The sequence below is a fragment of the Chiroxiphia lanceolata genome, chromosome 4 (genome assembly GCF_009829145.1).
Source record: "Chiroxiphia lanceolata isolate bChiLan1 chromosome 4, bChiLan1.pri, whole genome shotgun sequence".
In the NCBI taxonomy this organism is placed as follows: domain Eukaryota; kingdom Metazoa; phylum Chordata; class Aves; order Passeriformes; family Pipridae; genus Chiroxiphia; species Chiroxiphia lanceolata.
Genome location: NC_045640.1, coordinates 55,866,229 through 55,882,970, shown reverse-complemented (window position 1 = coordinate 55,882,970; position 16,742 = coordinate 55,866,229). Strand labels below are relative to the sequence as shown.

At 38.2% G+C, this 16,742-nt stretch overlaps 1 protein-coding gene across 3 annotated transcripts in view; it reads right to left on the bottom strand.

The window, feature by feature from the left end:
• Positions 1-16,742, bottom strand: part of SNCA (synuclein alpha) — a 63,553-nt gene that overhangs the window by 33,785 nt on the left and 13,026 nt on the right. For all 3 annotated transcript variants that reach the window (XM_032686639.1, XM_032686641.1, XM_032686640.1), the window contains one exon: positions 14,719-14,864. In XM_032686639.1, the coding sequence (XP_032542530.1) occupies positions 14,719-14,864 (146 nt within the window). The remainder of the gene's footprint in view (positions 1-14,718; positions 14,865-16,742) is intronic.

Here is a 16,742-nt window from a genome sequence, read left to right as displayed (position 1 = left end):
TGTCTGGGGATGAGCCAGCCAAATTCCCCCCTCTCCTCCAGAAGAGATTTAAAAAACCCATAACAATCCAATTTGAAATCGCATGACAGTCTTACAATAAGAGATGTAGTAGATGAGATATTGCAACACAAAAGCTCTTCATAAATACGCTACATACAGTAGCTTAAAACACAGTCATGATTTTAACTGCTACATTGAAGTGATTTTTGCTAGCAGTGGACAGTTCATGTCAAAACAAAAAATACAAATTATTTCAAGTTTTCTTCCTTCTAAAGAATGTTTGGTAAATGCTATGACAGGCGTGTTTTCCTCCCTGAATGCCAGATACACTCAGTTAAATGTAAAGAAAAATCAAAAAGTCAGCCTGAGCTCTTACTTCCCTTGGACAATCACTATATTTCAATAAAGAGGTTTCTAGCCAAGCTCCATGTTCAATTTCTACTGCACAGATAGTTTGGATAAAATTCTTGTACCTGTTTACACATTGGCAAGCAAGGTAGCCTTTGACAGATTTACATAAATGAAGCTGAGCATTAAGGTGATAAAAAAGCTAGCTTGAATTGTTACAAATCAATTGATGATTTGTAAGAAAAGCAGAAAAGCATCAATCCAGTTCTGATCTCCTATCAGTCTACCTGGGAGGTCGGGGGCAGGAATTGATTACAACTCTGGTATGCACATAACAGACACTTTGTGTAAATTCTTTACACTTCGCTGAAATTGTTGCCACTTCCTTTGAGTGTCAGTATTGTGCCCAATGGTGGATGGACAGTCAGTCCCCCTGCCATCCTGGTAAAGGGGAGATTAGTGTCTGCCAATACAAGGTGGTCATCTTTACTTCCTCAGGACAGCTGTAGAGATCATGACAAAGGAGGAGGGAAGATGATGGCAGGGAGGTTGGATAATGGCAAAGGGGTTGTATCTAGATGATTTTAAAGGTCTCTCCCAACCTAAGCCATTCTGTGATGGTTCTGTGATGGCACAATATGACGTTGCACTAGACTGATGAAATAGCTGGTCAAACACTGTGCACCCTGTGCAAACCAAAAGGACAGGTCTCCTCCACAATCTATAAGAGTGCCTGAAGGAGAGATGAACCTAATGCCAAGTAAGAACAGATTTTAACTCACTGGAAATTTTAGAAGGTATTTAGATTTTTTTTTAAACTTGGATAATTAATAAGCACCTACAAAGCACATGGCTGTATCTTTTTCTTATACTCAATAATCTTCAAAAATTATTTTTCTCCTTTTTTTTTAATACATATAAACCCATTCAAATACAAGATCCTCAGAATATGATCAGTTAAGATAACTTTCTTTCTCCTTGGGGTAAGGGGTACTAATTAGGTGAGCTAGTGAGATGTCAAAACACAGAATCTAGGAAGACTTAGGCTGATGTGATGGTTTGCACAGAGCTTAAAACATGCCTCAGGCACTGAAAGGTGGAACAGGAAAGCAGAAGAGGAGGACATGACACGTTGGACTCTGTACTAGTCCTTTCAGATAATTTGAAATCTCAGCTGAATCTGTGTCCCTGAAAAAACAATCACTCAAAAGCCCTGCTTTTCTAAACTAAGGCAGAACATTCAAAAACTCCAATTGTAAGTGCTAAGATGTGATATTCAAAACAGTCAGCACTCACCAAGTTCTGCTCCAAATAAGTTTCCTGGCAATTATCAAAGGGATCAACATTAGGACTGATGCAGAGTGGTTATAAAAAAGAATCTGAAATGTAATTTTTTCCTCCCAGGGGATTCATGTTCATTACCGATGTTCACCAAAAAGGCAAAACATCAGGCTGAAATATTCAAATTCCAGAGCTGCTAGACTTCCAAGACACTATTTTGCTGGCAAAAAAATGAGCAACTGGGTGTAAGAGAAAGATAGAATCCATTGCACATCCCCTATCACAGATTTAGCCCTTCTTCCCTATTCTCAGCAGCAGAAACACATTTCTGGAGGGGGAGTTCTGTGCCAGCATCCCATACCCCAAGGAAACAGGATTAAGAGGTTGCCTCATGGTGCTTGAATGTTAGATGAATACAAGAACTGCCTTCTCTCATACATGGCCACTCTTTCCTCCTTCCTCTGATTCCTGATCATCAGATATTTTCTACCCAGTCTTTCCATCCTTCCTGAATCCAACTCATCCCCCACATCAGCTTTGTCTCCACAAAGAGACTTTTGCTAACTAGAGGATACCAGGATGAATTGCCAAGCCTGCTTCTCCTTCAGGAGGCCAGCAAAGACTCCTGTTGAGTTGCTTCCCTTCCCATTATGTACCACATAGAATCTAGAGGCATACAACTGAGCTCAGGAAAACAGAAGCTGGGAAAAGACGAACGAACAAATCCACTACTCTCAGCTGTCACTGAGGTGTTTATATTACCACAAATAGATTCCAAAGCAACATCTAAGCTTTTCTTTTTAAATTGGTTTCATTACTTCTCCCAGCCTCTCCTATTTCTCAGTTTGGACAACAGCTGGCATTTACAGCAGCCCAACCAGACACATTATAAAGCATATATCTGAAATGTAACTCAGGGAAAAAACTGCAGAGACAGCTAAGACTTAAAAACTCCATCTCATAGATGGTGTGTAGGAGGTGGAAAGAAGCACTGCTAAATTTGTTACCTTTCCTGTGAATGATGAGCACACCACCCCTTCCAAAAATAGACTACGAAGGAAACATTATGCCAATGACTGTGAAAAGCAATGGCTTAGACATCAGGTCAGCTGTATGTGAACACATGCCCTCTTTCAAAGCTACTAGGATAGCTATTACTTATATTTTTTAAAAAAGTAAACACCTGGAATCTATTGGAAATAACAATACTTGAAAAAAATTACCCTCATTTCAAGAAGCTGTTTTATAAATTCCAAGCTAACAAAAGGTAACAACTGACGTAAGGTTCCTATTAAAACTTTCCATCTTCCACCTCTTAGTCTAATAACCCTGTGCTGTACTCTTGTCACAACGGCCATCACTAACCCCTCCTGTCTCTGCCTTTTAAATTTCTGCTCATAACAGGGTAGTGTCTCCATGCTGTAGATCAGGAAGAGTGTTTAGCTGCTAAATGCATTGGCCAGCATCATTAAACACAACAAATTCACTTCAGATAAATTTCTAAGACCATGATACAGGTGAGGAGGAGAGGAGAAATCTTTCTTCCACCTGAGGAACCATGCAAAACACATTCTCATTTACATCACCTTGCCAGTGACTTCATTTTTGACCTGCTAGAATAATTTTCTCCAGAGAGGGAAATTAATTCAGCCTCCAGCTCTGTTTGATCTCTGACCTCTCTCTACAAAACAATTTACGTATAGTATGCCTATCTGAACTTGGGTAGTTATATCTTGAGGGATTTGTAAGATGACATATCACATTCAAAAAATTAAAAATGACCCAGCCATTAAAACTGATGCTACTAGGAATTTGAAAAGAATCATTTGTTCAGATCAACTACATGAAGTACTAGCTAAGTTGGACAGGGGTTAAACAAGCATCTTTGAGTGCAGTTCTTACATACCTAAGATATGCTGGATGTTAAGTAATGAACTGAAGTGTTTGACACCACTAGTGTAATGTTATTATTTTAAATTGACATAAGTATATTCATTAGGCAAAGCAAAAGTTCTTCATGCATATATTATCATCTATAAACTGCATTAGGGATATAAATTCTACCAAACTGGCCAGCAATGCACGCATCCTTAGAATTAAACCACACATTTCAACATCTTTAAAGTATTAACTTACTATAAATTATTAACTAATTACAAACACTTTGCATTAGAAGCAATCAGAAGCTCATAGTCAGTTCTTAATACTAGAGCTGCTAACAGGTTATACAGCTTCCAGCCTCCTTCCTAAAGGCTTACATAAAATCAAGAGAAGCTTCAAGTCTTAAAAATGCTCTCTAACCCAGCTCAGTTGCCCTCGTAGTTTCCTTCTCCAAGCAGATTCAGCATTATTAGCTGTAAAAATAGTTTTCTTTAGATATGATAGTTTGTTTCAACCACTGCTGCTTCCCTTCTTCAGCTCGGACACTCCCTGTTATAAATACTGTCTTTAAGGATAAGAAGACATTTCTTATGAGTGACACTGACCCTGACACCCTAATTGAATTTTTCATACAGCTCCAGGGCAATGCATGTCGGTTTAGACCACAGTGAACCCTTCCCTAAAACCATCACAGGGAATTAGAAAGAAAAAAAAATAAATCCACATATCTTCTTTACATATAATAGCACACAAAGAAAGAATTACGTTACACAATGAAAAGGTATAGCAAAGGTTGACCAAAAAAGCCTAGAGCCTTTGCTTTGTCCCACAGCCCCAGAGAAGAAATATGCATGGCTGACACAGGATGGAGTGGGAGGTGGGACAGAGGGATTAAGCAGCTTCAAAGGCACAAATCCTGTTTTATGAGCTTCTGAAGCAGAAGCAGTTACAGACAGCTTCTCTCTCTGTTCATAGCTAACCTACAGCAAAAGAAGTTCTTTACTGGCTGCATCTCCTCATCTTCAGCTTCATTCTGACTTTTCTGACCCAAGCCTGGCAAACCTCCTGGGTATGTGCTAATAAAGGAAACAGCTCTGAAAGCTAACACCAAAAGCATGGAGGGCAATCAATATGTCAAATATATTTCAGAAGCAGGCTCTCTGCCTGCTTCACTCTTTCAAAAAGCATGTTTTTTTTGAGGACGACTTTAGCAGCTTACACCTCCAGTTTCCTCACAGGGAATATTTTGCATTAGATTGGCAAAAAAGACATTTGCCATCTAAATTTTCAGATACATTTCTGAGACATTCCATGTAACTTTCTCCAGTAACAAATTCCAGTGTCCATATATACAATGACACACTCTTAGACAAGTAACTTAAAAACTGAAAAATTATACAGACCACTCAACTTCCTCTAAGGGACAAATTTAACATAGTTGAAAGCAGGTGGGAGCCAAAAAGTTTAATACCAGTTTACTGTAGAAAAAATGGGTCATCTCCTTCGTTATGTGCGAGCAGCTTTGAAGAAGACCCAGATATAAACAGGCTGTGTACAAGCTTTTACCTATTACTGGATATATATGTTTAGGAAGTTTTATCAGTGGCCAAAATTGCCACCAAAATGCTATCATATGCCACTGGTATTTGGTGATCATCACAAGTACTCAGACATAAACTTCCATTCTACTAACAGTAATGACAGGACTGCCAATAATTAGGTAGTCCTAATAAAAGCATCCTGCCTTATTTCTTTCATCCTCCCTCTCCCTCAACCTACAGGGTTTTGAGGGGGAGGGGGGGGTGGGACCTGCCATTGGATTGACATTCTGAAAACACAGATTAACCTATTTCTCCACTGAGAGGTATTTACTCCACACTTCAGTCTTTGAAGTTTATACAGTCCTCATCATTAGTTCAATCCAGGACCCCAATTTGCCACTCATGTCTATTAAGCATCTCACTGCAGTGCTTCACTGAACAGACTGGCAGACACAAACACAAACTGCAGTGCTTTGCCAAAACGTCATTTCAGCACCATAAACTTTCACTGCTAGCTAAAAAAAATCTGCCAGCTGCAGCGTTGGGCTTTTACAACATCAGCAAGTCACACCAGCTACCATCACAAATCCTCTGAAGATAATGACTTCCAGATAGGCACTGAATGAATCACATTTAAGCTCCTTACCTTCCAAGGCTACACACTCCATCCTGGCAGCAAAATAAAGGAGCACTGAAACATGGCAGAAGATGCTAAGGAGACAGTTATTGTAACCTAGTAATGTTTGCAAGCTTATAAAACCTTTACCTCAAGTTGCACAAAAATGCCACTATTAAGTTTGCCCAACTATCACAGGTTACATAAAACTATTTCCCATCTGAAACAGTCGAATCTTTCACACAACAGTGGGCAAGAACAGGAATAATTGGCATGGATATGAATCATCCTCAAATAAACTTACAAGTATTCCTCTCAGCAAGTAGCACCTTCCTGAACATTTAACATAGGATTGGCAATTATTTAGAGCAGGGAAAAAAAATAAAATCTGTGAGTACTTCATGAAATCCCACAGAGGGACACACAGGAGAGACTGGGGCACTATGAAACAGAACTGGTCCCATAGTTAGCCTGAGAGAATCCCATAGTGAAATGGCTATATATACAATCTCAGAGCAGCCTGGAATGCACTGTGGGGGTGTATTAGGTTGGTTAGAATGGAAACTGGAGATGGAGGATATAGGAGGTGGAAGGGAGACCAAAGTAAAGATGAGGGATGAAACAGAGCAGACTGCAGACAAGCAAACCCTTATAACAAATGCAAAGAGCAGCCTCCTGGTAAAAGGATGGGGAGTGTCTTTTGCTTCTCCCTCACAAGTTAAAGAAAAAGAAATGAAAAATTGTGTTCTGTTATTTGTAGATACTACAGATATTATCTCATTATCATGACATGAACAATTCCTAATGGAGAATGTGTTCATATTTCTATCAGCTGGCAAACAATTCTTATTCTTGGACATCCAGGGAGATTGGCATTTTCAGTTTAAGATGGGGGTACTTCATTTCTTCAGGGTCAAAGATAAATCTGTGGTTGAGCAATTGCTAAAAAACAAAGAACAATGTGATGCCACCCAAAAGCTTCTTAATTCAGTTTCTCCACAGGTAATTAGGAAAACATTATAGTCAGAAGTATGGAAGGCAGCAGGTAGACCCCGAATATCAGTCTGCACTAAAATGTTATCTCACAGCATGAAAGCCATTAGGAAACCAGGAAAACTCACAAGACCTTTAGATTAGACTGATATCTGTTCCTGAATTAATGAAGAGCAATAACCCCCAGGACATTTTGGTAACACCACACAAGTTTTCTTCCCTCAAGTTCTGTTTAAGTCACAGATGTGAATGCATGGAAATGCTTTGACAGAGAGAATGTGGTCTTCCTTCAAATACTGTTTTTTTGCCTTCTGAGAAAAAGTACTGACAACATGTCCCACAGCTGGAAAGGAATTTTCTCTGCCAGTCAGGGAGGCCAAGCACAAGCTGACGTACCAAAATCCTACCAGCATTTCAACACTCTCTTCAACAAACACAGAAACTCTGGCACTCCTATCTGGAATCACTGATCTTTTGCCATTTGGTTTTTCCTCAATTATTGTTATTTTCTATGCATATTCATTTCTATCTTGCCCATCCTGATTTTAAATATTTCAAACAGTGGTGTTCAAAGTGAAATAAAATTAATCTACTCATGTCCAGAAGTGCTACCAGAACATGCACATACCTGCTGAGAAGGAAGTGACAGGTAAGAACATCTTATAAAACAAAAAAGAAAGGCAGAAGAAAAACACGGTATTTCCTTGTTGGCTTTGTGACTTCTCTGCCCTTCCTATTCATCCACCTATTTCCTGTGGGCAACATTAGCACATTTCATCAAATAAAATTGCTTGTAAACTTTAGAGTCTGCTTCAAGCACTCTGTACTGTTCTTCACAGTGCCATTAGGCACTATCGACACATACTAAGCTACATATGTGACATCTGTCCATGTGGAAACAGAAAAGGGAAACAGGACTGTATTAATGAAACTGCATTAAGTGGATTCAACTGTAATTGTAATTTGTTTCATTAATAAATTCAAATCACTGAATCAAAGCCACTCTCATTCCAATACAGAGCATTCATACAGGAGCGTAGTGCAATTTCACAAGTCCACTGACGGTCATACCTCTGCACAACCTGGATGATTCATGAGCTTTCCCATCAAAAAAATACATGCACTGTCATGAGGAGGAAATTTGACTGTGTACATAAAGCAGATTCAAAACTTGAATATCACCTACCTATGGGTGCCTTGTGATTTATAATAAACCAGAGTTTCCTGTTTAAAGAATATGGATTAGCTTTACAGAATTGATTTGTTACAGATGTTTTAATGCAATACACTATCATTAATTCTGAGCTTGGTAAAAAAAGCCCTACCAAAACAAACCAGTCCAGCTACACCACAATCAAAGAGATATATCAGTTCACTGACAGTCCCACTTTCTTCATGAATTTTAAGAAAGAGCTAACAAATGCTTTCTCTTAAGAGGGTCTTCTGTGATTCAGTCCTGAGCAATGTGGATCTCCTAATGGGGAATATTCTTCCACTCTCAATCCATCTACATACATTAAAAAAGGAAAGAGTGCTAATAGCTGTTAAATATCCTTTCTATTTTGCAGCAATCACTCATACATTATGCAGAGATCAAGAAATAAAACCATAAGGGATAAAGAAAAATCTACCTCATACCATGTGCTCTGCACATTATGATTTAAATAGAAATTTGAAAGCAAGTGTTGTCTGACTGATGTTTAGTTGTGAGTACCTGAGCAGGCCTTCTCCTATACACCACCTAAAGCACTTTGGTATCCATGAGGAAGAGTGACTGACTCCTAGTCATCCTACCAGAAACCACACTGCGCAAGCTTCCAAGGTCAGGTTGGATGGAGCTCTGAGCAACCTGGTCTAGTGAACAGTGTCCCTGCCCATGCCAGGGGTGTTGGAACTATATGATCCTCAAAGTCCCCTCTAACCCAAACCATTCTATGATTCTATGATTTCGAAACTGCTGTAATTGCTCCTACAGACCAGACAAGAGTGTCGCAGCAGAACCATGGTCAGGCCCACCCCGAACAACCAGAAATCCCACCTCTCTGCATTGTACAGCAAGACAGAAACTGGCACTACTTGGCTCAAGTGTAGAGGATTAGACCTATTGCTGCCTGGCAGGCTGGCTAGGGATCTAGGTTACATATATTTTATCATAAACTTATCCATTCTCTACTGTGACCTTTCATTAGAGCCATAAACAGCAAGAAGTAGTTGAGGAGAGAAATTAGATGTTGCTGAGCCCCTGCAGCCTGCTCGCTCTACAGTGTCTACAGAAAAGTATCAGCTCAGAAGTTAATTGGGTGGAGGCTATTTCTGCATTTGGCACATCAAAAGCTTTTTGAAGTTTTTTTGCTTAATTCAAGGCTAGGCTTGACATTTTGCTCATACTAAGTGCTATCAGAGATGAATAAACCTGCTTACTCCAACTAAAGAACAACAGTTTAAGTCTCATGTAACTTGCATGTACTGTTCTGCTTTTAGTTAGGGTCTGTTTACCTTTTGGGACATAGCTGGCAAATAGTATAAAATATAATGCAAAGCTGGAAAAAAATCCCCAATTCCCTTTTGAATAAGGAAATTGGATATCTCTGCTCCCTAATTTTTCCTTTTTTGTTTTTGAGAAAAGCTTTTCAAGATTAATTGATTCATCTACAGACTGGAAAGAAGATGAGAAGCAGTGATCCTTCAACATTCACGCATCCTGTACAGTATACTGAATGTAAAGATGGTCAAAAAACCAGGAGATATTCATATTCTATCAAAATACATTGTTCCACCTAAATCCAAATTTTGCCATGTCTGGAATCCTATTTACAAAAAAAAAAGTATGTTAAAAAATTAGACATAAAGGTTTCAAAAATTTTTCATGTGACACATCAGTATTACAGCACAGCAGGAAATAAAATAATACACTAAATAGATCTCAAAGGATAGAAAGAGACTAAATGAGAAAATGCCTGTTGGAGCTTTTTCATCTGTCAAGCCAGGCATTTATATTGTACACAGTAGCAAGGAGAACTCTAAAACAGCACTGGAGACTCCAATGTTGGTATTCAAATTTCTGTGATTGATACCCAAGATAACTTCAGTAAAAGTCAAATGCCAATCCTAAGTTTGTGGTTATTTCTCCATAAGACTTCAACAGAAGGGTTTCTAAACTGATCTAAAATTCAAAATATAAAGTGCAAAACCTTGCACTTTAAAGATTTCATATTCAACTTTTTGGGCTTTTAAACTACAGGTGGTAATCAAAACTTCTTTGGGAACATAGGAATCTTAGTCTGCAACAAGACAAAACAGAAATCTTTGAAAGAAGAGGTTTCACTTGCACTTAAAAAACCCCAGTGTTTAATACAAAAAGAAACCTTCATTCTGCCACTGAAAGACAAATTTTCAGAGACACTTGTAGGGTTTCCTTTCCTTCTACTAATAAGAGTTCCCAAATGAACAAATAATAGCTGGCTGGAGTACACTATGATGCTTGGTGTCTTAATCAAAAGGAAGTCACTCTCCTCTCTTCAAAATTAAAGGGTGTTTCATCATGTCTTTATTCTCATGGAGCTTCCCTGTAAAAGGGATGAAAAAGGCTCCTACATATTTGTATATTTGATTATGGTGATTCCCCAGATTGGATTCACACTGTCTCTAAACAATGGTCAATGGTGTATGGAAAATTTCGGTCATTCATAAGAGTAGCTATTCTGGGCTGGGCAAGAAAATTAATAACACAAGAAATACTCTATGCCTGGGATCCACTGCACTGAATGTTTATGCTATGACAGTGTTCAAATTCTAAGGAGTGCCAGGAAATGCATGGGGGTGGGGAGGGGGAGATACTGCAAGCTTGACATTGCTTTCATTCTTCTCTATTAATTTTCACATAAAATGCAATTAGCAAGAGCTCTTAGTTAAGTAATATTCCCTACAGAAGAAAATGCCTAATGCTTAAACTGGCAATCTTGACACTTAAAAGTCTTTTTCTCTGAAAGCTTTGTAATTAAACCAATGAGTTATATTACCTGCTCTGTAAGTACATTACCTACCTACGTTACCTGGTACTGTAGTTTTATGTTTGTGTTCACAGTGGTATTTACCATAAACATGTTAAATTAAGAGACACTAAAAAGAAAAAGGATTTAGCACATATAGATACCAAACACAATCTATATAGACCATATAGATCCCAAATATGGTAAGGACAAGGTCTGCTATTCTATTTACTTTAGTAAATCTACAGCACATGAAATCTGTCTGACTATATACTGACATGGTATGCAGAGAAATGTGAGGTTTTAGCTTGACTGGGGATTTTGGTGCTAGTATAAATAAAATTATTCACCGTAGAAATCACAGAACTTACAAACTGTTTTATTCTTTAGATGCTAGGGAACCAAATTACATGAATTTAGCGAGGTTAAGAACTTTAATTTGTTAATCACCTATCTGAAAACAATAAACTTTGTAATCTGTGTTTTGTTCTCAGGCAGTATTATACACTATAGTACCCCTCCAGACTATTTGGGTCCATACATTCATGCTGAGCTGAAAACAGCATATTCAAATTGTAAAATCCTTTGGATTTTACAGTTTTCTTAACTCAGGAAAAAAACATGTTCATCTCTACATTAAATGTAATCATCGATAATTTTCCTTTTTCTTTTTTTAACTCCATTAATTTAGAAGCACATTCACACTGTACACAGAAATAAAACATGTACAGGCACAGAATAAATGCTTTGTTGTTTATTAAAATACTGCTAGCAGTACACTAGCCCTTTTATAATTAATTCAAGCCTACTAACCGCCACTGCCCTTGCTGTGTTAAGCAGTGAGTTTCTGCCACAGCAGAAATCCCCTGGGCAGCCCTCAGATGGGCACTGCCGAGTCATCCCTGTCTCTCACTAGTCTCAGCTGTCACTCTGCACTGCCTGCTTACACCAGCTGCGGGGCAGGTAGGTGACAGTGTGGTGTGACAGCAGCCCTCCAGCCTGGCCTCAGTCGGATGGTTAAGCCTCTGCTTCATGCTCCAAAGCACTCCAATATTAAAGGCTGCACTAGGTAAGCTTGGACAAACTTCTCAAGAAAGGATTTTTCCAAGAAGTTGCTTAGTATTTCCTTTGCGTAAGTAATGTCGTATCCACAGGTAAAGAAAATTACAAGTGTTTTCAACTGGTTGAAAGTCAAAACCAGACTTCCATCATGGCACAAGAAGAATGCCAGTCACCACACAAGCCTGCAGGCTTTCACACAGGCAAGCAGATCAACTAGTAGCAGATCCCAGCAATGACATTAGTTCAGGGGGCTTCCAGAAACATGTTTTGAAGCAGCTAATCCCTGCAAGGAGCAGGGAGCTGGACTTGATGATAATTTAGGAGTCCCTTTCAACTTGAGATTTTCTATGATTCTGTATTTATTTCACAGTCCTTGATTCTGTAATTGACAGCAAATATGCAAACCTCTTCACTCGCATGCAGGTTGAGTTTATAGCAGTTCACAGAGTAACTCAGATTGGAAGGGACCTCAGGAGATCACTGTTCATTACGTTCAGTTGGAGAATTTGGATTAGATTACGTGGGTTCATGTGAATTGGAAGAAATAATTTGTCACAAGTTTAGAAGCTAACTAAAAATAACATATTATTGGCTAATGCCTTCTGTGGAAAAACAGTCTGTAATTATGGTTCTATCTGCTTTCAGTGGTATGCTGCATTTGCTATTCCCTGTTAAATCAAATGGCTTACCCTGTGTAAGCAAGCAAAGTGTTCATCTTGCACATGATATACCCAGCCATTTGCTTTATATGGAGTTTATAAACTCCAAGTAGATGTCCCTAGGAAGAATTAACCTGCCAAAAGCATTTGGCTAGCCACACTGAAGCTCAGGGAATGAGTTTGCTATTGCTAATCATGGTCACATTCCCAGTTTAGAGTAGACTAGATATATCACAGCCTTAAGTCACATGACCTTACAGAGATAAAACACAAAGTTATATTGATAGTTTGATTGAATGCTTGGTTGACACCTTCTGTAATTTCAGAAAGACTCTGTTTCCTACAAGAGACCTGTGTCCCATTGGTATTCTGGATGCCCACAACTGGCCTACCCAACTGTCACTTTACCTGGAAAAGCCAAGCAAAAGTCTATCTCATGCCTCTGAGCTGCACAGGAATGCAAAACCACGATTCAATTTTGATATTAATGATCACTCATCCCTTGCAAAATCAGAAAGAGACAGAGACCTAAGGCAGACCACTAGGAGCCGCAGATACTTATCAGCTACATGGCTATACTGCAGAGATGACTGAGAATCTCAGCCTAAAAATACCGGTATCAAGAATCAAATGAATGGTTTTACATATCTAAAGAACAAAGCACCAGTTCAGAATAATGTTGCTATTTATAGGGCCGTGGAATAATATGCATGTACATTCTGGATGTTCTTTCATTTCACAGATGTGATTTTATTCTGTTAGAGCCATCACGACTTATATTTAAGCTTAACAATATACAGAACATATTTAAATGAAAATCAGAAGACATTTGCTTTATACTTTATAAGGATCTCTATATGTATATTGACATCAAAAATATTAGTTATGCTCAATACTAAAGTAGGTAATAGTGCATTACTACAGTGATGATCCTTATTACACTGAGTTTGAAGAGCTATGAACAGAAATGAGTATTCTCTGTGTAAAACTACAGAAGAGCTTTAGCAGGAACTAAGGGCATGGACTACTGTGGCCATGCCATACTCATGTATCCCCTGGCAGTTCATTGGTTACTCAGTTTTGCAAATCTTCAACATAGCTTTTACAAAGGACCATGACCACCTAAAAAGCAACATTTCTCCCAAAGCTGAATAAAAAATTACTAAAAAAAAACAACAGGAAAACTGCTTTGAAAGAGAATAAAACTGCTTGTGAGATGTTTTCAAGAACAATCCACCACAATGAAATGAATGCCTACTACAATGTAATATCCCTTTTTGCTCCCCATACTAAAGCACCAATAGGATTTGTCAGACAGATAGGAATACACTTCAATAACAGACAAGGAAAAAACTAAAAGTTTTTAAGGATTCAATTTTAACAGATTCTCTGGATGCCAATTGGAAATAACATGCACAATAGAACTTCATGCTAAATCTGTGACACAGTATCTTTATGCAAATACTAAATATTCTTCCTAATCCTATTTTTTTAAGTCTTAAATGTTCATACAGAAAACAGCACAAAGGGAGGTATTTGTCTCTTCTGGGTTATTTTTGCCTCCAAACAACACTGTACACATTTTGGAAATCATTGCTCCCACCAGTTGGGGTCACTTTTCAGCCAGTGTAAGTGGAAGAACATAATCACAGTGTATCAGCAACAAAAATGTAGTAACAATTCATATTGTGCAAATACTTATGTTTACCTTGGTGCTGGAATAAAAACACCTACAGAGTGCTTTACAGGATGAGCTAGAGCAAATTTAATCTGAAGAGTTCAGAATACTTGGAGGCATTTTTGAGATAGTGTCGCTATATTAAAGGAAGATAGAGACTCTCCAGCTAGATCTTGACTTTAGATGTAATATGTCTAACCAGTCAGTGGATTGGTACACAAAATTGTACCAATCTTCAGCTACAGTGGACACAAATTGTGCTGTTAAACCTGAGATTTGCTGTTTGACCTTTCAGCACTAGCAGGTTTCCTGAGTCACTGGGAAAAACAGTTACCTTTTCATTCAATGAAACAGTTATTCTACAGTGGCTGGCCTCCACTAGAGGCTGCTGAGTTCAGAATCATCACTAGATCACACTTTAAGCCATGATACAAATTTGCTAAGACATTTCAGAATAGTAAAGTTTCATGCCTAATCCTATTCAAGTTCTCAAATTCTTCAAGTCACTCAAACTACAAGTTGTAAACAGCAGACTTTTTTTTGCTGTTCATTTGTTTAGCGTAACACAAATGATCAACTGGCAGACAGAAAACGATCCACCTGCCCCTCAGTTCATGGAGACCACTCATTGCTCACTTCTTCACCTGGAAAAGACTGTAAATAAACAAACCTGTTTGGCCAGCTGATCCTTCTTCACCAAGCCAGTGGCTGCAGCGATGTTCCCTGCTCCTTCCACTGTCTTCTGGGCCACCGCTGTCACTCCTGTCACCACAGCTCCCCCAACATTGGACACTTGCTCTTTGGTCTTCTCAGCCACTGAGGAGAAACAGATGATGGAAAAACACATTAGGGCTCTGGGAGCTCTAAGGTTTTCAGAGAATTTTATTTATCACTGGCAGCCCAACATCATGAAAAGCCATAAAGCCATTACATTTTCTGTACCCCAAGTGCATCTTAAGAAATTAAACTATCCAACTGATAACACTGGAGCAGCAGAGGTAAAAATAATCCTTATTTTTGGCTCAATATCTTTCATGTGAAAGATATTTGACATTTTCATTCATGTCTAGCTGTACTTTAGGGAAGAAAAGTCATGATTTAAGGGCCCTTATTATGTTCAACTCACTGCGTCATGTATGCCAGTTTGATAATGCATTCCAATTAGTCCACCAAACACTTGCTGCATGGTACAGGGCATGGAAGACAAGATTTCTTTCATTAGACTCAAAAGCATTGATTATTCTTTTTATTTTCATTTTTTAGAATATATTTCATTAAAAAGCAGATCTACCAATGCTCAACCAGAGAATTTCAAATACAACCTTTTATCAGACCCTCTAGAGATTTTTGCCCTGATGCTGCTACATAAAATAGTAATCTACAAAAAGATTGAATGCCAAAGATGCCAAAGCAAACTGGATTAATAGCTAACTTCCAAGCCCCAGGGAAACAATAACTCATTTTGCCTACATATATATCAGCAGTTGCCACTCTACCTTTCAGAATATCACTGGATTCTTTCTGCTCATTCATTCCCAAGGGCTCTTTCTGACAGCAGCTTGAACTAAGAAAAGGAATGGAATGACTTCATGCCTTAAAGTTATGCAGCCAGATTTTCAACAAAAAACACATTTACTCATCTAAACAAGGGACTGTTCTTCAAAAACACCCATATACTTTTGCAGTTCTAACTAACTCTATATTTTCCTTCAGGATAAATTCCCTCTGATCCATAAAATGTATTTGTAGCTTTATTTGCACCCTTTTTGAGCACAGGATGGATTCTGCTTGGTAGCCAGGCCACCCTTTCTGAGTCTTTTTTTGAGGAAGTACATGCAAAAAATTAGACTTTCTGAGGATAAATGATATTTCTTTAATTTCTTGCATAAAGAGTATCAGCCATCCATATTGCAGGGCAGGCAGAATACATTGCTATGACTGACATTAAAAACAGCAATTAGGAAAAAGCTAGAAAGGTAAACAATGCAATTTTTATTAAAGACCCAAATAATAAATATCTGCTGACTGAAAAAGGATGCTGATAATTTAATGCTCATTCTAAGTGAAAGGGAAAAGTTAATAACCAATTGAGTATTAGCTCTGCTATGAACCAGGAGATTTCATTACAGAGTAGGACAGCAACAGACTATACATCGTCTGAAACTAGAAACAGAGAAAGTCTGTTCCATAACTCTACATGCTAATGAGATAAAAACTTCTCAAGAAGTTTTATTGCATACATCCACTACTCTACTGCCATGTTTTTTCCAGAAAAAAAAAATAAAATCAAAAGTGGTTTTTGCTGTAAAGCAAATGTTGCCCTCAGGGAAGGTTTGACTTAATGCTAGTAAGTGCAAAAAGACTTCTGTTAAGATGCCCCACTTGATTATTACCAGTTACAGACTACAAAAAGCTCTGGATTCTACACGTAACTAGTTCTTGTAAACACGTATCTTAAAGTGTGTCCTAGTGACACATTGTATCTTGCAAAGAATGTTAAGACCTGATTGTACACGGAGTCTTGCAGAAACAAGCTGAGAAACATTATGAGACAGAAACTCTCTATTGCTTCCCATATTATTTCAAGTAGCAAAAAGAAACCTCAAACAGAGATGTTAAATAGAGTGGCATCTTGCAGAAGTAGATTTAAAAATTCTATTCTCCAAAAAATATTTAAAAAAAAAAAAAAAAAAA